The 24,262-nt window shown below is 38.0% G+C and overlaps 1 protein-coding gene across 2 annotated transcripts in view; it reads right to left on the reverse strand.

Moving 5' to 3' along the window:
• Window positions 1-1,189: 1,189 nt before the first annotated feature.
• Window positions 1,190-24,262, reverse strand: part of PDE4D (phosphodiesterase 4D) — a 670,100-nt gene continuing 647,027 nt past the window's right edge. For both annotated transcript variants that reach the window (XM_077816883.1, XM_077816884.1), the window contains 9 exons: window positions 19,924-20,017; window positions 14,556-14,728; window positions 13,955-14,053; window positions 13,700-13,864; window positions 11,881-11,980; window positions 7,732-7,886; window positions 7,216-7,338; window positions 6,487-6,669; window positions 1,190-5,795 (listed from right to left, as the gene is read on the reverse strand). In XM_077816883.1, the coding sequence (XP_077673009.1) occupies window positions 5,382-5,795; window positions 6,487-6,669; window positions 7,216-7,338; window positions 7,732-7,886; window positions 11,881-11,980; window positions 13,700-13,864; window positions 13,955-14,053; window positions 14,556-14,728; window positions 19,924-20,017 (1,506 nt within the window). In that variant the 3' untranslated portion in view covers window positions 1,190-5,381. The remainder of the gene's footprint in view (window positions 5,796-6,486; window positions 6,670-7,215; window positions 7,339-7,731; window positions 7,887-11,880; window positions 11,981-13,699; window positions 13,865-13,954; window positions 14,054-14,555; window positions 14,729-19,923; window positions 20,018-24,262) is intronic.

Here is a 24,262-nt window from a genome sequence, read left to right on the forward strand (position 1 = left end):
TAGTGGTTGGGCGTGGGGGGGGGGGGCACGCTAGTACCCTGCAGTGGCAGATAACGCTGGGACCTGGCAGAGCAGAGTGGGCTGGAGTCAGGTCACTTGCTGCTGCAGTGACTGAGCTCGAGCCCAGGGGGGCTACGGGCAAGAAAAAGAAATAAACAGACCGGCCGGTGACTTCTGCTCCCTCCGCCAGGTCCACCACAACCCCCCCAGGCCACCCTGCCCTTCCCCCCTGCATCCCTCTTAAGCGCGGGGGCCCAGGGTGGTTTCCCCGGTCTGGACGGGACTGCTCTGGTCTCAAGAAACAATCTATTTAGTTTAACAAAGAGAAGGTTAAGGAGTGACTTGATTACAGTTTTTAAGTACCTACCTGGGAAACAAATATTTGATAACTGGTTCTTCAATCTGGCACAGAAAGGTGTAACACAATTCAAGGCTGGACACTGAAGCTAGACAAATTCAGTAAAGCATCCATTTTTTAACAGTAAGGGTAATTGACCATTGGAACAATTTACCAAGGGTTGTGATGGATTCTACATTACTGGCAAGTTTTAAATGAAGATTGGATTTTTTTCCTACATGCTATGCACTAGAAATTATTTCTGGGAAGCTCCATGGCCTGGGTTATTCAGGTGGTCAGACTGGCTGATCACAGTGGTCCCGTCTAGCCTTGAAATCTATGAATTTCTTCCTTAGTGAAGTAAGCCTCGGTTTTTGATCAGTACTTTAACAACCATTGTGATATCATCCATTTAGATGAGGAGTTGTCTGGTGAATATTTAACTAGAGGAACTCCTCTTCCTTTCTGTTATTGCTCCACTAAGGAAACTCAAGAGTGTTCTCAGGTCTTTTTAAGATGAGCCCTTTCTTTCTCTGGAGCCGTTCCTACTTCCACTGAAGTCAGTGGCAATTTCAACGGAATCAAGAACAAACCCTATCTTTTAAAGTGATTAGCACCTTACTGGATTAGACCCTTTATGGAATGTTGTCTTTGATGGGATAACCTTTTTGTTTAATTGACCCCCCCCCCCATTTACTTCTTGTTATTCGGTATATAATATGGTCCTGGAAATGTACTAATCTCATTCTTATTGCATTCATTTGTATCTTAAAATGTGTTGTTACTGATGGCACTTACTGTGTAAAATAAACTTTATTTGCAAAAGAAAGTCCAATACAGGAGCTAGGCAGAATCAACCCATGCTTTTATTTCCATTGCATATAAAAATTTCATATGAAGGTATTGATGTACAGTACTACTCCATAGGCTGTAAGAGAGGCTAAGAAACCATTGAAAGACTAATCATTTGCAATGTTCACACAAGTTGCCAGTCTAAAGACATACCCAAAGGAAAAAACAAATTAAAACAATAACAAAAATTGTTCAGGATTTCTGTTATTATAGTGTCCCTTTTATACTGTTTAAAACAAAAGCAATCAAATTCCTTTGGGCCAGGGCTGCTAAAATCTACAGTTTGTGTCAAAAAGGAGGCTCTGTTTTTCCTTGAAAAAGAATCTCTCCTTTCACTGAACAGTCACAAGTTACAAGGGCTGGGCATCAATGGAATGGAAAAGAGGTATCTATCTTACACTAGCAACTTAATTGCTATCAGGAATCCTAACTGGCAAGGGTCCAATTCTGCAAAACTAACAGTAGTGTTATTTAAAGAGTTACAGTCATCCTTTACATCCACACTATGCACATGTGTACAAAAGCCTTAGGTACATCTACAAAAGAGGAAAGCTTTGGCGGCTTGTAACACTAATATTAATGTTGGAAAGCATTCCAAGATTTCAAGTTGTCTTTTACCCTACTCTATGGATTATGGTTATACAGTGGTATACTGTACTTCCTGTACATCTAAGTAAGGAAGGAACATGAAGGACAGTTGTCAAAATAATAACGCATATGAATTCTGATTAATTCATTTTCCTATGTGCCTAAGAGCCAAATGAGTTATTACAACTGTCCCACGTGTACAGCACAGCTGTGCAGTACTGTTTCAAATGATTGTGTTAATTTAAAAAAGGGAACAGGTAATGGATGAAGTAATCCCTGATTATAGTCTTCAAAAGTGGAAAGAAAACAATCAGGTAGACAATGCAATTACAGTTCTGTAGGTATGGAAAAGCTTGACTTTCAAATGGGGCCATGAATGAAAACAGGTTGTAGTATTGTACATACTAGCTTGTGCCAGTGACCCAACCAATTAACTACTAAAAATATTGTAGGAATGCCCAGCCCTGGCTCCACAACTACCTTTCTTTCAAATGCAGCAAAACAGAAGAAAATATTGTTCAAAGTTAAGGCACAGCCCTGGGACCAAAGACCTGCAGCTTTTTTATTTATATATCTTTATGTATTTTATAGTTTTTCTCAAATCTTCCATAAACAAGCTCTAAGGTGACATAGAATATATTACAGGAGAAAAAATGTACAAGGAGTATGTATACATAATATTCATTCTCTCACCAAGAGTTTCCAAATATAGCAACACCAACCTGTCAAGGATGATGATATAATAAGAACTGATAATTTACAATTAACATTACAGTATGTACATTACAATAAATACATGGTTGTAAACAGAGACAAACAAGACTGTATTACAGGTAAGGTCATTTGGTGAGAAAAATGCATGGCACAAAATAAAATAAATAATGCATTTTAAAAGAATTGTCAAAGCTTTCTGTAAAATCCATTTCATTCAAGTTTTTTTAAAAACCTTTGAATGCAATTTGTTCTACCTGTATTCGCTCATAATTTTTAACAATAATGCAAAAAACCCCAATTAAAAATAACAAACACAGCATTACTGAGTACAGTAACTTGCAAGCTAAAGTGTATTCTTATAAGCAAATGCAGGTTTTTCTTTTTTTCCCATTCAGTACCCAACTCATTGCACTTTCTTATGGCAAAAATATTTCGAACATGTAAAGCCACTTGTAAATTGTATTATTTTTAAAGCAGTGTGCAATGGTAAAGCACACTTCGGCAAAGAAAATAAAAGATTGTACAGTGCATTAGATCCCTGGCTCTAAGAAATCATGTCTTTTCTACTATTTGATTGTCCATGTGTATGGGTGTATATTTCACAATATGGTGGTATTTTCTTTAAGACTATTTGTTTTCAATTAGTGCAGATGTAAAACCCTTTCAGGTCCATATTGTTTTTTGGAATTTATATTGCTTTTTTTCATTATTAAGATTCCAGGCACTCTTGGGGATTGAAAGGATATTTATATGGGAGTGAGGGCTCAGGGGGAGATGGTGAGGGAAAGAAATGAGCTTAAAAGCTCCTATCAGCATGGCGAAATCTCTCCATTCACTTTCCCCCTTTGGTATCTTCTCAGATAAAGCCCTTTTGGGGCTAAAGGCAGATAAACCTACGACCTGGATATAGAAAAATGCAAAATGCACTAAAAGCTAAACCATTACCCAAAGTTTTTTAAATGGGTTTGTATCCTAGATCTCTGAAATTGGTATAACCCCTTCTTCATTTCCTATAAATTCACTGGTTCAACTGAACTCAAGCAAAGGAAATAAGTGCCATTTCCATTTCATCTTGTCAGAAAGTCACCTATGCCTTGTCATTCGATCAGAATTTGTGACAGAAGGAATCTATTTGTTTTCCTGGGCAACTATTTCCCAATCTCACTCATCAAAATTAGTCTTAATAAAGAGTCAACCATAGGAGATAAATTCCTTCCCACTACACATGACCTATCAGTAGAACTGCATAATGAGAAGCATGACTCTATAAAACCTCTTTTTCCTTCCAAGTTACTGAAGGCTTAGGTACTGATCAGATTTAAAAGTAGAATCCTTCCAGCGCAACTTGGACGTAGAATGAGAAACATTTTCAAGTTGTGAAGTAATCTGGGGGGAAATCCAAACCTTTCCAAGCTTTACTGGTTTATTTAAAAAAAAACAAACCCTTATGATCTGGCTCTTCATGCAAGGAAAAGGAGTTCTGAAAAATATGCTAATAATCATTTTTAAAGACACACACACACACACACACACTTCTGAGGTGAGCATGTGTTCCAGCTAAACAGAAATTACTGCCCAAACTGCTGACACAAAATAAGCTTTAAGGGAGACAAAATAGGAAAGATTCTACTCTTTTGCCACAGCAAACAGGTTGTTCTTGTTTAGTGATCGCCAGTTCTCAGCCTCAGAGTGACATTCTAAAGGAACTAATTTTATTAAGTAAAGAGAAAAGTGTTATGTTTATATAAAGATGGTTCATCACTTTTTCATACTGGGCCCACTCCTGCAAATCCTGACTTGAGTGGTCCCATTGGTTTCAGAGCGACCATCTGTGGGAGTAAGGGAGGGGCTGCAGGGCCAGCTCCACTAGGAGGACAAAAGCACAATGCAGACGTCTGTTGTTTGTCTGAAAAAATTATAATGAAAACAAACATAAAAGGAATTCCATCCCACTGAAAGGGTTTCCTGCAACAGACACAAAAATATTTCAAGGAAGTCATTGGTATATAAAACAATGGATTTTTACAGCTCAGATCAAGGCTATAAAAATCTAACGTGCAAAACTAAAATAAAATAAAATGTATAACTAGATAACTAGAAGTATTATCCAGTGTTGCACAGATTTGTACTGAAAACTTGCAAGTTACTCTTTGGAAAAAATAACCAGTGGCAGATGAAGTTCTGAAGGTGTTTTTTTCTTTAAATATAATACCTCAATACATTTAATAATAAAAGTAAGCTCTACAAAAGATCTCTGTTTTACATATAATACAAAATGCAGAGGTCAGTGTAACCCACTTGGCCACACTTTCTTTATTTTTTTTTCAGTCATGTATTAGGAAGACTTGAAATTAGAAAATTATGCAATTTCCACAGCTCATCTTCCTACAGGTAACAGATTCATGTTGTGTCCCATTATTCATGTGCATTTGTTTTCCATTAGGAACCTCAGTTCATTCTCTGGCTGTTTTCTTAAAACTCTGATGATGAACGTTACTCAATGCCTTGCTTGTAAAATAAAAACAAAACAAAACAGAACACCCAATGCACACCAGCCTTTTGCTGGTAGGCTATATTCCTCTGAAACCACTTTAGAGACCTGATTTCTTTAATCAAATCTGCCAAATGGAGATCTTATTAAGATGTTGTTCATGGATGTTTTCCCCTTTGCTCTCTGATGCCATGGAGGTGAAATTGTGGTTACAATATTCCTGAGTGCCAAACTGAGTAATTAAGGTCAGTTTTGATCAACAAACGTCCTGGCAGGTGACAGTGAGGTGTGACCGTGGTTGTGGCATGTGACGTGCACTTTGGAAACCATTTTCTAATTAAAAAAAAAAGAGAGAGAGAGACAAAGAGATAGAGAGAAAGAAACTGAGTCTTCACACTGTTACGTGTCAGGAGAATGATCTTCCTCTAGCACGCAAGGTTCTGTGTGGCTCTCCTCCCCTTCCACTTCTTCGCCTACTTGCTCGTCAAGGGGAATTTCAGTGGATTCTGAGTCCTGGGTGCAAAGAGTCTTGGAGTCACTGAAGCTGGTGTCTTCTTCCACTTGACTTCCACTGTCCTTTTCAGTGTCTGATTCACCATCTTCCTCCAGTGTTAGTTCAAACTGGAATTTTTCAGTCTGGCCCTGCCGACCCTCTTCCTGGTCATCCGGTGCAGGAGAAGGGCTCTGAGGGATTGTGCTCTGGTACCATTCTCGATTGTCCTCCAGGGTGTCCAAGATATCCTGGGCATCAGGGTGAACAAGATCTGCCCAGGTCTCCCAAAGAGGATGAACAATGTAGTCTATAAACCCCACCTGTTCCAAGTAATGTCACAATACAAAATTAGGATGAGTACCTTATTCCAAAGAAAAAATGCACATATAGGTTATAAAACAAAATAGAAATTCTTGATGACAGGACAGAGGATCCTGATGTTCATTCCTTCCCAGACGAACCGAGTACAATGTCTGAGCACACTATTGTCAGAAACAGGCATGCTGGATACCCTATCTTTAAGAAGGCTGAAAAGAAGCCGTGTTATTCTATGTGGAAAATGGGCTTTTACAGCATTCTCAACAGATTGCAGTGCTCAAGGCTGAATCCTTAGCTTTTTATCTCGTATTAATGGGAGATGGATATTGGAAAGGGTTTATTTTTAAACCTAATTCCCAACAACTCATTCTTATCTCTTGAGCTGAACTGCTATTTTACATATGATTGTGCTATTAAAGGGAAGCTTAATGAAAAGATGTAATGTATTCCTCCTTGTAGCACATCCCACGTGACAGAACAATGCCATAATGGAGCTCTTTGGCCCAAACACAGCTATTTTTAATGGTAGGAAATCTCAACTCCTCTTAAAAGCTGTATTAATTAAAAGGGGAAAAAATCCAACAACATACATCCAGAAACCCATGCAAATAAAACAAATCAAGTGGCTAAGATCCAAGTTTATCTATTAGAATGTATTGGCATGTTATCTCATTAATTATTCAAATGGATTACCTGTGATTTCTCTACAGATGCATTGTGCTTATCACACATGGGACTTATCTCCATGCCCCTCTCTCTTTCCCGGTCTCCTTGACGAAAGAACTCTTCCATTATTCTGTCGGTCCACTGGCGGTAGAGCTGGAGTGGCTTGGTTGGATTGCTTAGATCTGCACAGTGTACCATATTCTGTAAAACCTAAAATGGACAAACATATATTATCTACTGAGCACCTCCTGCGTTATTAACACTAGAGACGAAAGGCTCTTTATTCCATTTACACATTTGGTGGCTGCGAAACAGAATCTTGAAAATACAGGTAGCACAGCATTTATTCTGTACAGCAAAAGCTGGATGTGCCTATGTGTGTTTTTCACACTTGCATTAATAGCCAAAAATTATCTCACTTCTACAGCTTCTGTCTATATTAAGAGGTAGAAAATGTTTAAGTGCAAGACTGCTCAGGTTCAAAGATGCTTAGAAGTTAGGTAATAGCAAATTAAACCCAGAAAAAGTATTTTCCTTCCTCAAAGCTCAACCAAAGAACTGGTCAATGCCCAACAGAATGTGATACTGAAGTCAAATATGGCACTTGTGGCTAATGGACACATTTGAAAGGACAGGGAGAGCGTAATGAGGTGAGAATGGGGACAGAATTAAATGAGACGAACACCCACGTAGGACTGGGGAGACAAACCTAGTAAATGTAGGCTAGTGACTATTTTTCAGCATGGATGATCTTACCTGAATTCTGTCTGAATAATTATCAAGAAGTAGAACTCCAGAACTTGTCACTTTCTTGGTTTCAACCATAGTTTTCAAATCAGCCAACAGATTCATATGTTTAGACATGTCTGTTGCAAGTACCTTGAAGGTGAAGTCAAAGTATTAGTAACTAAAATAATTGAAAGATTTTTTTTCAATATTTGAATATGACAGCCCCCAAATCACAGAGAGATACAGGTTTATGTTGTTGTTTTTTTGGCAGAAGGTATGGGGGAAACCATGATCTACACATATGACTATATACATTTTTTTCCTAACTAGGGTTCCCCGTGCCATAAAGGCTATTGGTTGTGCCAGCCTTTAGTTTTAACTCAAAAGAACTCCAACATACATGCTTTATACATAATGCAATTTTCACTGCATTGTCTGCATTATGTGCCTGAGTGTATCTAATGTACCAGAAAACTACCTAAGGTTTGTTTTGTTAATTCAATCTGAATGAATTAGAAGTGGGAAATTCAAGCTGAAACTCACAATGTCAATAACCATTTTCCTCAGTGATTGTCTTTGTTTTTTGGTCAGATTCTGGAAAATGTCACAATTCTCTTCCTGTAGCAACTTGAAACCCACAGCTAAATGATGGTTCTCCAATACCGATGAGTCATTGTACATCAAGGCAAGTTCAGAGTCTGCAAGACAGTCATGAGGCAGAATGTTAACAAAGCTTGTGTTTTCCCCCAGGTTATTTTTTGATTTTTCAGATTCCCAAGACAGCTTCCTTGAGACATATTCCTCTAATATTTAGAACAGTCCTTCTCTTCATCGCTGCAGGTCAAACTAACCCCTTCCTAGATTTACCATTTGGTAAACACAGAAACACCATTTGGTAACACAGAAAAGTGAGTTCATAATGTTTGTAACAGGATTTAGAGATACACTTTTGTTCCTTCTATCTTTTAACTATCTGTATTGGCTTACACAGGAAACGAGTATTGTTTCCTGTGTAAACCAAGTAACTCAGAGACTATAGGAACTGATGAAGTAAACCTAAAACCCCAGAAAACCCTAACAAACTGAGGCAAAGGAGTATGGGGAACAAGCATAAAGAATCAGATCAGTACTTTCAGAACCCCTCCCACATGTGCACCAAATCAGATGGAAAATATGGCACACACACCTTATAGCACAATATTATTCAAGTTAAATTGCATCTGCCTACAACTCAGAGCCAGGAAAACAAAGCTAAGGATTTGCCCTGGTTTAGGCATGTAGCAAACAGCTTGATTTTCAATTTATGCACTTCAACAATCTCAGGCACTCTGAGGAGTAAAAGGGGTCATTAGTATATGAAAACAGCATGTTTTGGGAGGAGGGTGACAGGATAATACCAGTAGTGTTTCTCAATATTCTATTGGAGAGCCATATGGCTTGAAAGCCCTAAGCAGTGACCTGGCCCAATGACTGAATTGCATGCAATGCACTAATAGTGACAGAATGTTGCCTTTTCAAATGTGAGTATTCTTAATGCAGTCTATATTGCAGTGAAAATAAAGGGGCTCATGTACCCTCTTAGCAACATCCTGGAACAACTTGTACTTAGATATATGCAAAAGTCTGCATGCATCTACTTAGGCCGACTAACCAGCCTACTTTGAAAATGAAGAGCATATTTTATTCCATTTACGCAGGAACACAGCTAGATTTTATACACACAACCAGTTTACATGCCTTTGAGTATATGGCCTATAACGATTGCATTATTGAAAAAGAATACTTTGTATACAATCACACTTGTCATTTATTGACATTAATTTCTGTTTATTAGTTTCTGTATCCTAAATCTAGCTGTGCATCAGTCTATTCTACTCTTTGTCCTCGTTATCTTCTTTTATAGACACGGTAGTCTAAAATTCCTTCAGCTCACTGGGGTTGCACATGAAGGCTCTTGTGTTCAGATTTCAGGAGCCTCATTACGTATTCTCCTGCTGTCTCACTCTGCTGTACCGAACACGTGAAGCTTGTGATTCAGGAAATCCTTCCTCTACCTTTCTTTGCCTTGAAGGCAGAAAAGCCATAATAGCAGAGAAGAAAAAGACCTTGTTTGTCAACCAACAGCCCTTTCATCTTTCACAGAAAATTCTGTAAGCATGTTTATTTGCTATTTTTCCAAGAAGGAAAGTGGAAAATTGTAGGAAAAACAGCCTTTCTGGAGGCCAAGGCCGAAAGGAGTGCTCAACACTACTGTTACTCAGAAAGGCTGGCCCTGTGGGTGGTTTGATTTTGTTAATATTTGTAATTGCTGTGGAAGAAGGAAAAGTACCCCCATGTTATTCAATATAACAATCTTGTTAGCAGCTCCTGGTATGTTTGTGAGAAAAGACTGAAGAAAACTGTATGGCTTTATATAGTTGCTCTCCCTCAGGGGTTATGATTGAGGGGGAGCACCTTAATTCCCACAGGTCCAAGGGACCTTTGCCAAAGAGGCTGGCCATGGGGTGCAGAGAGTCTGTGTCTCCTCTCAGTGCCCTAGCCACATCCCTCCTGGTCAGTGGGAGACCTCTTGGGTCCCATAAATCAGTATATATACTCTTAGATGAACTGTCTTCTGTTTGGGGGAGTGTCTTTGTCCCCGGGGATGGTGATGCATTTTCTACTGTTTTTCTCTAACCCTTTTAAAGTTTGAGTCCCCATTGAATTTAATACTTGTAAAAAGAGCTCTAGTGAGAGCCTTTCTGGAGACTGGCATTCTCTGTTTATCCACAGAGTGAATAAAACACATGTAGTGACAGTACAGACTTCTATACGGTGCCATGGCAATGCACCTCCAACCTAACTGGCAGGGAACACTATCCTGGGGGAGAGACAGTGTTGTGCAGTCTCCATTGCCCTGAAATCCTTGGCCTCTCTTTAGCCTGCCAACAAGAGTGCCAGTTAGTGCCAAATGTAATGTGAAAGCTTCTCCAGCTAACTGGGCTAAAGTGATTGCCTCATTTCTTATAAGTCACTGAATAACTATATGAATAGTTGGGCTGGATTTGAACTGTTTATCCAGAAGTGAAGAGCTTTATATACCACTACAAGTCCCTTGAGTTGGCCAGTCACCCAATGGTAATCTCACAAAAATTCAGCAATCTCCCCAGAAACGAATAAAAATAATTCCCAGATTCAAATGCTTTTACTTAAATTAAAACTAATGCTTCTCATTCTATAGCAGTTCCATTCCCTCAAAATATTATGTTATCATTAAGTGTACCCAGGAAATGGTTTATTTACATCTTGGCATATTAAGTGCTATTTTGTGCACTAAACCTGGTTCAGTCTGTTCCTATGTTGAGCTGTTGAAGTGCACTTGCTATCAATATAGCTTTGAAACTTCTGTGACATCCCCAATCCTCCTCCTTGTGGATGAGTCACCAATTTGCATTTCACTGTAGGGTAGCCCGTAGGCCATTAAAGCACATAAAAATAAATTCAAATAATGTTCAGGGTCTTATTTGAACCTATAACAGCAAAAAAGTCAAAGCTGGATCACTCTCCCTCAGACTGCTGGGTCATGGCATTGTAGCACTAGTGCAACAGAGTGCGTCAATGCAGAAATTACCTACAGTATCTACTAACATGTATGTAGATGGGTTAAAGATGCACCCACAGTCATGATTCCATTTTCTTGATTTTTCCCCCTTGCTTTCTCAGACCCTCAATATAATTTCAACCTTGATAATTCTGGTGAGCTACTGTAAAAGGAAATTCAGTTGGGATGGCAAAAGCAATAATAGTGTATAAAGTAACTTAACATTGATCCAGACTGTGCTACCTTATGCATGTTGTATAATATCTTACTCCACAAATAGTCCCATTCAAATCAATGGGGTTACACATGGAGTTAGGTTCTATTCAATAGAGGTATCACAATCTAGCCCTTAAAAAAATAAAAGTCATGCTCATATTTGGTAGAAAACTCGTTATGCTGCAGCACAGACCAGAGCAGTGCAGAACATGTCACTGGTACACTGGACTTCACATTCAGAGGTGGTGTTAGGCTGTTCCACGTCTCCATGCTTCTTTGTTCATATAGGGGGCTATCACTACAGGCTGTGGAGCATCAGAAATAGGGAGAGGAGAGGTTTTACCACAGCCTAAGAGACTTTGCAGGCAGGAGGCAGCCATGTATGCCATAAGGACGCAGCAGCTAGGAAATTATCACAGGTATGTACAGAAAGGAATGGGCACGGCACATGCTATTTTGCAAAGAGCCCCACAAACCTAGGGCTGACCCTACTCATATTAATTGTTTTCTTTCTTTTTTCCATTTCTTTATATTTTATTTCCATTAATCTTCTATTCTGCTTTTACCCATTTTTTTCCTTACTGAATGGAAACCTTACAAAACTTCCACTTTATTTCAGGAGAAGAACCATTCTGCCCCTAGTGGGTGACAGTGCTAGAGTTCATCCACCTAGTAACTCCTGCCCCCTTTGAGTATTTAGTGCAATGGGCAGATTAGGGTTAAATTCCTTGCAAAATGACTGTCAGATTAAAATACAAACACTTGTGTATATTCTAAGAGAAGGGTATGAAGCGGAAAAGCTTGTGCTTCTCATTTTCTATGCACATATCTTACAGGATACCAACTGTAGAAACTGTAAGTATTAAAAACAAACAAACAAACCAACCCACACTTACTTGTGTTGATAAGAAATTGGTTTGAAACCCCAGGGTGGTCAACATCATGTATTGCACTGGCAAAAATTGCTGCAAGAATCTCCAGATCCGTGAACACTGCCTGAAAAACCATACAACAGAAACAACAATTACTGAACAAGGAAACTGCCTTTTCAGTAAAAGGACAGTGCATTGATTTTTTCTCCTTCAAAATTCATATTTCAAAAAAATAAAACAAAACAAAAACATCTTTCAACACAGTTTAAATATAACAGGAACTTCAAAATGTTATTTAAATATGATCCTCACAAAGTTTTGGAAAATAGTCCATTACATATACAAGACATTTCATATTTGGGTATCGACATGCACTTGCATAAAAGTGTCTGTTTTTTAGAGGTCCTGAGCACTGAAAGTACCACTGAATTCAATGGAATGAAAAATCGTGGGTTTTTCAGCATCTCTCCATAAATAAGGTCATTTGTATTTAGATCACTAAATATAGAGAGGTGCCTAAATCTTACCACCTACCCAAGTCTGAAAATTTTGGCCTAACTAATCATTATACACTACGGTGTTACCCCAAGTAGTATATTTATGTTGCATTAAGCATGCTTATATTACATTATCAACATATAATATGTACTGGTTACGTTAAAAAGGAGCATGCCTCCTAAATGATATTAAGAGAGAATGGATATGATTTATTATAACTGTAAGCTGCAAGGTATACATTCTACAATGTACTGATTCTCCTTTTAGAAGCCATTATGAAAATAAACCCATCAACAACAGCATGCAGGGGGATATGAGTATTTTACTAGCTCAAGCACTGTGCTGGAAAACAAGACTCTGAAGGATAACTGACGGGACAGATTAAGTAACGCTACTGACAATCAATGTGGCTGCTCACTGAAGCGAGTGGTAATGCAGCTCCATTTATGAAAAGAAGCTGAACCTCCTCCCTGCCATGAGGGAAATCTTCTACAAGAGGACTGCTTCTTTCAGGAGCAAAGAGACCTCCCAGATATCCCTAGAGCTCTCCCAATTCATTCACTTCAAGGAGAAGGCAAGGGAGGGAGGGAGGAGGCATTCAGCACCTTCTAGTATTGGAATCTCTGTGAGCCAGACGGCAAAAATGGAAACCTGGTCAAGGTCAAATCCTTTTGAGTTTCAAAGTAAGATGTAAGTTAAGCTTAATCACAGTTTTATAATAAAAGAGGAGAGAGATTCCAATGTTTCTCTAGCTTCCTTTCCCCTCAGAGACTTAAGCTCTCTTTTAAACAGCTCATATAAAGAGGATTCATTTTTAAAAAGTCTGGATTTCAAGGTTTTTTTTAACAAAGTAAGACAACCCATTAAGGATCTAATATGGGTTTAACACTGCCTGAGTATTGAAAGTTACATTGAAGTAAATGTTAGAGAAATTCAGTTCAGAGAAGCAGAAAAATATAAATGTAACCTGCTGCACAGAAAATGTATCAGTGAAAAAAACAACACTGTACTATATTACTTAGGGAACCACATCCTGTCACCATGTTTCCTGTATAATTCCCATTGGTTTCAATGAGAACGCCACATGGGAAATGACAGGACATGACCTGTAGTTAAAAGCAGATGGTGAAAACAGGTTACCAAAAGAATGTGGTTGATTTAGCACTAGCCAAGTAAATAAACTTGGGTCCTCACTAAATTCCTTTAGAAGAGAAAGTCTCATGAAACTATATATATATATATCTTACAGACCCTAGGATAATTTACATTTAGCTTAGAAGAGTTTTTGATATTTCGCATGCATATATGTTTCTCTCTCCCCTCTTCCATGGATGTGTGGATTTACCTCCAAAGCTGGGGTTGATAGCAGTACGTGAGTAGACTGAACGACATCTGCAGCATGTATGTTGTTGTGATATGCCACATCTGCATGGTAATGGTCTTCTAGAGTCATCAAGTAAGTTATTAAAGTGTCTGCTGGAATTTTAAATGTTTTTAACAAATCCCGTTCCTGGAGGAAGGAAGAGGAAAACAATTAAGTTTATAAGAAACATAACGATTGATGAATAAAGAGCACTAGTGCAGCTTCCATCTCGCCCACCTGGAAAATGGTATGCATGATGACTGTCAGAGGTCTGTTTCCAGATAGTTCTGCTATTTTGAAAACATGCAGGCCCCATTTGTTCACATCTTCTAGTTCCTAGAATGAAATTAAGCAACAGAAACTCTTAAATCAAATACTTAATTTTCCAATCATTTTTGTTTGAAATAGCTACAATATCAGAGTCATGAAGATTCAAGCTAACAAACTGGTTGAACCACTGTGAAAATAATATACTAAACCTTCTGATAGTGCTCAAATTAAAGTTTGCCTTTTATTTTGCTGATGATTTATGCATAAGGACCTTATTAATACACATACAATGCTTGTTTATTTTACATTATGTTCTCCTCAGGCAGAAAAAATTCCCACTGCTCTCCTGTTGGAACAGAAGTTTACTATACACTCACTTCGTTTTTTCAGACTTCCTGATTTATACTTGCCTAAGTGAGATCAGAAACTGGCATTAGCCCTTTAAATCAAAGGCTGTGGAAAGAGTATGGAAAAACACACTAAAGTCTGTTTGACAACCTCAAAACTTCATTAAATTGCATGGTAAGTTTCTAAGATCTTGGTAGAGAACAGGTTAAATCTTCCTTACCTTGGCAAGAACATCTTCTTGTTCGGTTTTAACTCCGAATTTGGGGATACTGGAATTAGTTAAACTAGAGCTGTGCATCAGTTTTTTCACTCCACTGATCTGAGACATAGGCCTCTTCTTTTTCTCTTTCTCTTTCTGTGTTGGAGAAGGGATTTCCACTTCATGTTGTTTGTCTTTGAAGAAAGGGGAGAAAAAAATAACTTTGAAGGGCATTTTCCATACTTATAAAAATTATATATTTTTTGTCGATCTTAGTGGTTAAGATTGATTCTGTGTACACTATAACCCTTCCATTATCATTCTGTCTTTTTTAAGCTAAATGTGGAGACTAATAATTATTCGAAATTAAAAACAACAACAACTGAACAAAGAAACTTTGTTCAACTGTATGAAGCACTGCACTATTCCAAAGGTTGTTTCATTATTTCTGAATAGACTTTGAGTGTAGTTTGTGGCTGCATCATCCCCCCTCGCCCAACAATGTATAGGGAGGTAATCCTTTCCACAAAAAGAAAGTAGTAGACCTGGCCAGAAACTCAAATTGTCATTCCATGGGACCTTCCAAAATAATAATAATAATAATAAAAAGTTCAGAATCAGAATGAAAAAATGAATTTAGGTATTTCCTATAGAATGCGAATTCCAAAATTTCGTTTCAAACTTCTGGAAACAGCAGGCAGGGAGTCAGGGCTCCCAGGGTTTCCGAACTGCCAGAGTCTGAAAGTCCTGGTAGCTCCCACTCCGAGGCAGCCTTTGTGGCAAGCTTCCCCAGAGCCAGGGATTCTGGAAAGGCGGTTGCAAGCACTAGCAGGCTGCCAAGGGGCTGGAAGGCGAGCTGGCAGGAAACCAAGCAGGCAGAACCAACCAAAATCTGCCTGGTTTCTGTTATGAATTTCATTATAATCAATGTGTTCTCAAAGAACATTTCTGCAGGAATACAACATTTAAACAAACTGGCATTTTCTGACAGAAAAAAATACTCTATTCCAGAAAATTTCTGACCAGCTCTAGAAGTTATATAACATAAATACAACAAATAGCTTGAGCAGATTATGGCAAGAAGAGTATTGATAGATTTTACCCTTAAATACTGGCTTCAGGCTAAAACATTACCATCTCTCATGCGCATATGCACAACCCAAGGAAATTACAATATTTTTCAAGCCCTTGTCAAAATACTGCTTGTTTTTTCTTTGGTTCACACTTTAGTTTTGGAAATGTCTGTTGTCTGAAGTGTGATATTCTGAAGGGTGACTTTGTAAAAATAACATTGTGAGGTATCATATGTCTTCTGTTTCTAACTTTGGGACATTACTTACTTAACTTATGATGCAATAGATTTCATTTCTTAAAGAATTGCCACACCTGGAAGTTCAAACTGGGATCTGAAAATCAAGCTGTTCTTTCTGGTGCTTACATCATTACCAGTAATAAAGATATCTGTAATCAGGACTTAACTTGCAAGTTTGCTCATGGCCTGTGAAGTACAAACGAGTGTAGTTTGTTGTTCTCCGATGAATTAGCTCTATCGTGTTAACCAAAGTGCAAACTGTTTTTGTCAGATATGCACATGTGACTTGAAGATGCAAAGGAAGGAGATGTGTTAAATAAGAAGGTACCATTTTTACAGAGTCACTTTTCTGACAATGACCACACTGCAAATGTGCAGAAACACTTCCAACAGGAAAGCTCAAAGATCCAGAAACATAAGGCCTGCTTCTCATTTACAGATGGCTACTTTATGTTGCTCTGGCAGTGTAAAGGGGGTTTAAAGTTAGGGTAAATTACACTTAGATACACTTTAAGGCCCCCTTTCCACTTCCAGACTAGTGAAAAGTGACCTTCATGTAAATGAGAATGAGCCCCAAAGGGTACACTGCAATAAAAGACCTGCGGCACGGCTGCAGCTGTCCCAGGTCGGCTTACTCAGGCTCACAGGACGTGGGCTGCGGGGCTGTAAAACTGCAGTGGAGATGTTTGGGCTTGATCTGGAGCCTGGGTTCTGAGACTCTGCAAGGGGGTGGGTCTCACAGCCCAGGCTCCAGCCAAGCCCAAACATCTACACTGCTATTGTTAGCCCCGCAGCTCGAGACCTGAGAGCCCAACTCAGCTGACCCTGACTCTGAGACTCAGTACCATGGGATTTTTATTGCAATGTAGACATACCCTTTGAGTCTGGATTTCATTGCATGCAATTCATTTGGGACAGGTTCTTCTGAACTGTTTTTATCTTGTTTCAAGCAGATGGAAAGCAACAAAGTCTGGAAGAGTTAAATATTACATGTATTTTTTTCCCATATGTAAAAATTTAATTAAGTAGTCTCTGAGCTTCCTCCCCCACATTTAAAAAAGCCCTTTTGTTGTGCTATGAAACAATGGAATATTATTGAATGTTAAAGGTTCTGAAGTTAGCCTAAGTGACCTGGGATGGCTTGCAATGGAGAGAAAAAAGTGGTTTTGCCCTTTTTGCTTCTTTATGATATATAACAGGAGGCATAAAAATATTTTTAAAAGCATTTTTCTTTTTTTCTAACCTTAGAAATAAGAGGGATAGCAAGTCCCGATCTTTCCTGTTTTTGACTGAGGATTGGTGAACTGAAGAATATGCCCTTTCACCCCTCAGCTGAAGAGACAGGGTGTGTGCATGTGAAATCTATTGCAATAGAGGGCTTTTCTCCTAATTTTTAAACAAAACAAATAACCCGCTCAAAAACCAAAACCAAACGAACAAAAAACAACTAAGCAAAGAGTTTTTAAAAGTTTGATAAAAAAAAGTCTCCTTCTCAATTTCTCAAGCTTATCTTTTGTGATGTAATACCACTATGTGTTCTCCAGTCCTTCAAGGAAAATCAAGGACTGATACTTCTAACAATACTTCTAACAATACAATACTGATACTTCTAAAAATAATCAGGGAAAATCATTAAAAATACACTTCTAAACAAGCCAACCAACCTTTTGACCTTCTATATGTTTACATATATATCTTACAAAAAAAAAAAAGTACAAACATCTTTTCCCCTCCTGCCCTGGTCATCTTTAATGGAGACACTGAAACTGCCCAGGCAATGCAGTGGCATTCTGGATTACTGTGTTTGCTTCTTCAGTTTTTATTGTCTACTTTTCAGGAGTTTGCAACTACTGGAAAATGCAGAGAATTCTGAACAGATCACAGCAAAGATGAGAATGTAAAAATGTCACCAAGTTTTTAGCCTGAAGCATAATTCCCTCTTCCCACCCCACTCTCTGACCAATTAGAAAAGCAGGGGAGGAGGAGAGTTCTTGACCAGTGCAAAGAGACAACAGCTGAAGAGCAGTGACTCGTGTGCATACCTTGATGTTTATGGTTTCGGTCATATGCACAAAGTTTAGATCCATCAACGGGGAGGATTATAAACTGAGTTGTCAGATTAGCTCAAGTGAAAGGAAGTGTCTCTGTCTGAAAGATTTGAGATCTGCCATGGAATTCCATGGGATTTCCTCATGTTTTGTTAAATATGGGCAGCTAATGCTATGAGTGCTCAACACCTTTTGTATGTTTAAAATAAGATAATTTACCATATTGATATGGTTTTTACAGCAAATTATTTTATACTGGTTGCTAGGTTCTATTACATTATCTGACTAGAAGAGCACTGGTTAATCACACTGTTTATGTATGAATATACTCTGTAGGAACCTTGATTCTCTACCAAGAGGAAATATATATATATGTTGTAATTATTAATAATTGCATTCAAGGCATGTGTCGCTGATTAGGAGTGAAGTGCCTATATTTCAAAGCAAAACAGGAAAACCCTATTTTTCTCACTAAAGGTTCCTAGCTTTCAAATGTTAGTAGGTCTTTAAATGCTCAGCAGATGAGGAAAAATGCAGAATTTGGTTAACAAGACATAAATTCATTTAAATTTTCTGTAAGAACATTTTCCTTCCACACATCGTTGTTCTGAATCTATATATTTATATGCATGTTCTAATTATACTATACTTAAGGAGAGTTCTGTAACTGAGGTAACCGTGTTGCAACCTCTTACATTTGCATTTCCTTTATTTATTAATATATTGTTTTTTATTTGCATGCCAGCCACAGAAAGACAATATTCATTCTCAGTAGATTCTAAGTGTTTGTCTCTCCAGAGTTTATTCTGCTTGAAAGATGCAGGTCACATGTGAAAGGCTGACAGCTGCATTTTCTTATTCCTGTCAAAATGAGTCTTAATTTTTCAAGTGAAAACATGCAAAGATGCTGATAGCTCAGCCTTTTCAGTCAGAGGATGTGAGAGGCACCTTCTAAGTGGGTCATCTCCTCAGGCAGCCTTATCCTGAGTTTCTAAATATTCCTGAAACTGTACAATAGAGTTTCACTTCTCACACAGACAGGCAAACTTTACTGTGTAGGTGAATCTGGGCATTCTACTGAAACAGTGAATAAATAAAATGGACACCACTTTAACCAATTCATTTAGGGTATTGTAGACTTGGATAAAATTTGTTTAAACACACACACACACACATTCATGCTATATTTTAACATATATTTTAATGCCCTTTAATCCTAATCTAGACATACCCATGTGTCCCTACCTATATTCACAATCTTAAACAGTCTAAGTGTATGCGTGTCTTCAAGACATGTTTAAATTAGCATATTCTATGTCTATCTTCAATATACACAAATATAGAATATTGTTTTTATTTATTTAAAAATAGCAAAAAAATCTTTTTTCTTTACAAAATCACACAGGTGGGACTTGAGAGGACTGTTCAATTATTATCTTCATACCTGCTAATACAGTGTCAGGGTTACCAAGCCCTCCCCACCACAAGCTCCTTGGCTGAAGTTATTCTCCTAGCAGAAATCTGTTCAGATGTTGACTCAAGTCATGTTTATCACCCTCTCTATCTGCAGAGGGGGAATGCCAATGCACCACCACCATGTTCTGAGAGATTCAATGAGATTATTTTTAGCTGTGTACTTTCATCAGATCAAGATGCCTTTATAGTATAACTGTATAACTTCTGTACTGGGCAAAATGAGAACTGGGTGCAAGGATAATCTTTAAATCTATCAAACAATTCACTATATTAATCCCTCCTCAATTATGCTGGTAATAGGCAAGATTATTTCATGTTAACCATAACAGTTCATGGGAATACACAGGGATAGGTCTTTAACCTGAACGCTTTGCTACAGTACTCAACAACTCTCTGAGCAGAGCAGCAACACAAAATGTATTATATGCAACAATTTATGCAGAGAGCTAATTTTATCAATTTATAATGATCTCTCTGTCCAAATACTGAACAATGTAGTTTATAAAATGCATAACTACTAAAAAGACAAATCACTCCCATAATATATTCTTACCTAAGAATGTGTTTGATATATATTCTGAGACCTGATTGCCTGATCGGCTCATTTCAGATAAGTGGGTCAACTCCCTGTTGAGCATTCTTTTAAACTGGAAAAAAAAAGAAAAAAGAAAAAAAAAAGCATGTTAATGGTCAAGAAACGGTTAACTTAGAATGAGAAAATGTTATTGATTTATAATAAATAAATACATTATATTCAGAAGATACAGTAAATTGAGAGATGAATTGTGAAAATAACAACACAAAATAATATTGCTTTACTCCAGAACTTCTCCATGGTTAGATGACAGAATTTAAAAATAGATATTCCCCAAAGATTCGGTGTCAGAGACATTGGGACCATGTGAGCTACTGAAAACTCTAACTGCAGGCATGTGCACACATGAATATAATTACTATTTTTGCTATTTCAATCTTCTGAATTTTAAATTGGGAGAGAAATAACTAAGTTATATTCTATGTATACACAAAGGAACACTCTTTAGTTGTGCTAAGGAATGGGAAACCATCATTTTTGAATGACTCTGTACTATAGCTCTCCTTATCATACACATACACTCTCTCTTTCCATATGGTTTTTTGCCATACATTTTGCAATTTTCTCAAGTTTTTTTTTTTTTTAAATAACTCAGATGCTCAAATATCTTTGTAGGAAGGATCAAACATGTCAGTATCTCTTATTTACTCCAAACCCATAACAAAGGCTATCCATGTGGAAATGTTTTTTGTTTGATTTTCTTTTGCAACAAAGGAAAATAGGAATTGCCCACTGGATCAGATCAATGATCAACTAGTCCAGTATCATATCTCTGATAGGGGGTAGTAGCAGAGGCTTCAGAGAAATAACTTGCTCACAGATGAAGTTTCCTCCTTACTGCCCCCAGCAGCTAGTGGTTCACATATATATGTATCCTATTTATGTAACTGGATATTCTCATCATCCATATCAATGTGTAATCCTTTCATGAATCCTACCAAACTCTCAGCCTTGAGGATATCTTGTGGCAGTCAGTTCCACAGGTTAAATACACATTGTGAAAAAAAGCTTTACATTTGTTGCCTTTGAATGTAATTGAACATTTCTCTGTCCTTGTATTATGAGGAACAGTAAATACTATTCAACAATTCAAGTTACTTATGAATCCTCTAATTTGTCTAGGGCCCTCTGTATCCTGTCCCTACCCTCCAGCGTATCTACCTCTCCTCCCAGTTTAGTGTCATCTGCAAACTTGTTGAGGGTGAAATCCACACCATCCTCTAGATCATTAATGAAGATATTGAACAAAACCGGCCCCAGGACCGACCCTTGGGGCACTCCACTTGATACCGGCTGCCAACTAGACATGGAGCCATTGATCACTACCAGTTGAGCCCGACAGTCGAGCCAACTTTCTATCCACCTTATAGTCCATTCATCCAGCCCATACTACTTTAACTTGCTGGCAAAAATACTGTGGGAGACCGTGTCAAAAGTTTTGCTAAAGTCAAGGAACAACATGTCCACTGCTTTCCCCTCATCCACAGAGCCAGTTATCTCGTCATAGAAGGCGATTAGATTAGCCAGGCATGACTTGCCCTTGGTGAATCCATGCTGACTGTTCCTGATCACTTTCCTCTCCTCTAAGTGCTTCAGAATTGATTCCTTGAGGACCTGCTCCATGATTTTTCCAGGGACTGAGGTGAGGCTGACTGGCCTGTAGTTCCCAGGATCCTCCTTCTTCCCTTTTTTAAAGATGGGCACTACATTAGCCTTTTTCCAGTCGTCCAGGACTTTCCCCGATCGCCATGAGTTTTCAAAGATAATGGCCAATGGCTCTGCAATCACATCCGCCAATTCCTTTAGCACTCTCGGATGCAGCGCATCCAGCCCCATCATAGTTAACCCAGCCCAAACCCCCGGTGTAGACGTGGCTAGGTGGATGCAGACATTCTTCCATTGACCTAGCTACTGCCACTCAGGGAGGTAGATTACTACATTGATGGAAAAACCCCTTCTGTTGGTGTAGGAAATATCCACACTACAAGTGCTACAGAAGTGTAGCGGCCGCACTGAAGCTGTGCTGCTCGTTGTGGAGACGTAACCTAAAAACTCCATTAGAACCACTTACACCCAATCTACTAATATCTAGGGAAGTTCAGTTGTTGAAATGTACATGCTACCTTTATTAACGTTCCTAATATGTATTTAGGCACCTAACTTTTGGCACCCAAATCTGAAAATTTTGACTGAACAGCCTAGGAAAGTTAGTCTATCCAGTCTAAAGATATACCACTTACTTTGGTAGATTATTCCACAGCCTAATACATCTTACCTTTAGGGTATTTTAAGACTAAATTCTTTCTTTCTTTAATAATACACTTAATTCCAGTTACCATTCACAATAGTTGCTTTCCTTCCTGAATGTATACACCTAGACAATTCTGTCTTTCATTTTTGTAGATGTAACATTCATTAATGGTACTCTTTCTCACCTAGGAAAGATTGTCCTGGAATTTCTGCTGACCATGCCAACTGCTTAAAAAGTCTACACTCTCTGAATTTCACAGGAACTGGCCTGATGCAGATCCTTGGTCTCTCATCTGCCCATCATATGCATGGGTCATTTTAAACAATATAATCTAATCTAGACTGCCACACAGTATGAAATTGTACAAATATATTGGTCAATGCTTTCTACTTTTCTGCTATTGGATAATAGGGATACTAATATTAAAATAAGGCCCCTACCAACTCCAATCCTCGGCAAAACAAACAAAAAGGTCACTAACACAATATTTGGAATAAAATCCAGGATTTCAGCCTTGGCCTTCAACGAGACTGGAAATATAAATCCCAAATCTATCCTTCAGTTTATTTCCCATACTAAAAAGGTGCACAACCAACAATGCTTTTGATATGATGTGCTGACTTCATTTTAAAAACATCTAGACAGTGGTTAACATTGCTTCCATTTTCTTTTTGAATTATATATGACAAAGCTAGGTGACTTTATCAGCACTAAGATATATGGTCTGTTGAAGTCCTTTATAAAGTTAATCTTTGAAATAACATATGCTGCCAGTGAAAGAGAACAATGATGCTGTTATTAGGCAGACAAGACTCAGGAATATATAGATATTCGTGTGTTTGAGTTTCTAATGGAGGATTGGGTTAGTGATGAAATAGTCCAGATTTTTTGTTGTTGTTGTTGTGGTCGTATGCTGGTTTGCTGTAGTTGTTTATTATTTGATACTCTTTAATTCAGAAATTCTCACACGCAGTATTCTGTTCTTTCAAGAAACATTACTAAGAAATACAAATAAAATAATAAATAATAATAATAAATAATAGACATAACAATTTGGGCCATGTTCTCTCCTGCTGGGTTCACTGGGCTCTCATTGACTTCAACTGGGGCCAAGAGTGCACTTCAAAAGACAAGCAGAATATGTTGCCCTGCAGCATCAACTCACAGCATGTTTGTTCATCCATGCATTGTTGTTTTAGAATGAAACTGTACTTGGCACTCATGTGCCCACTGCAAGATCCTAGCTTAAATCTCACAGGTTCTTGCCACGGCTGTGGGTCAGCACGGTATACATTTCACAGCCTGCCAGTAAAAGCCTCTCTAAGTGTATGAAACTTGGTTAAAATGTCTATACCCTGATGATTTGTAAGTTACAGAAACAGTAATATTGATCAGCTAAGAAGTGCTTTTACATTTCCAGACACGGCACATACATGATCAAAGAAATAAAACTGCTTCTTTGAGAAAACTCTAGGGTTTCAAAATGGCATAAATAAAAGCCAAACAAAATTTGGAATAATTGTTGTTATTAATTTTAGATAATGTTAAAATGGTTAAAAAGTTGTATTTAAAAAAAACCCAAACCAACTACTGCACATTTTAAAATAATTTTTAAATTCACAATATGCAAAATCTATTGCTCCTAAAATACATGTACAACATACAGTGTAGCTATTATACTGGCATCTCAGCCTAAGGAACAAAGGTTTTCACAATGGAGATTGATGCCACATCAACAGGGTTTAATAATTCAATTACTGAAAAATCTCTGAAGACAGCAGAAACTCTGGTTTCAATTCTGACATGTTTCTATGAGAACTTTTTTCCCCTTTTCTTTTACTATTACTATAGAAAACTATAGCATAGACACTATATTCAAGTAATGCTAAATATCTAGCTCCAGCCCACAAAAGTGTTACAGTACAATAGCACTGCTTATTTTGAACTATATTCTGCAAAAATCTGTACATTTGCCTAACTTTAAACATGTGAGCAGGCCTATAAACTTCAATGGGACTACTCACGTGCTTAAAGTAAAGCACATAC

This window comes from Eretmochelys imbricata, chromosome 5 (genome assembly GCF_965152235.1).
Source record: "Eretmochelys imbricata isolate rEreImb1 chromosome 5, rEreImb1.hap1, whole genome shotgun sequence".
In the NCBI taxonomy this organism is placed as follows: Eukaryota; Metazoa; Chordata; order Testudines; family Cheloniidae; genus Eretmochelys; species Eretmochelys imbricata.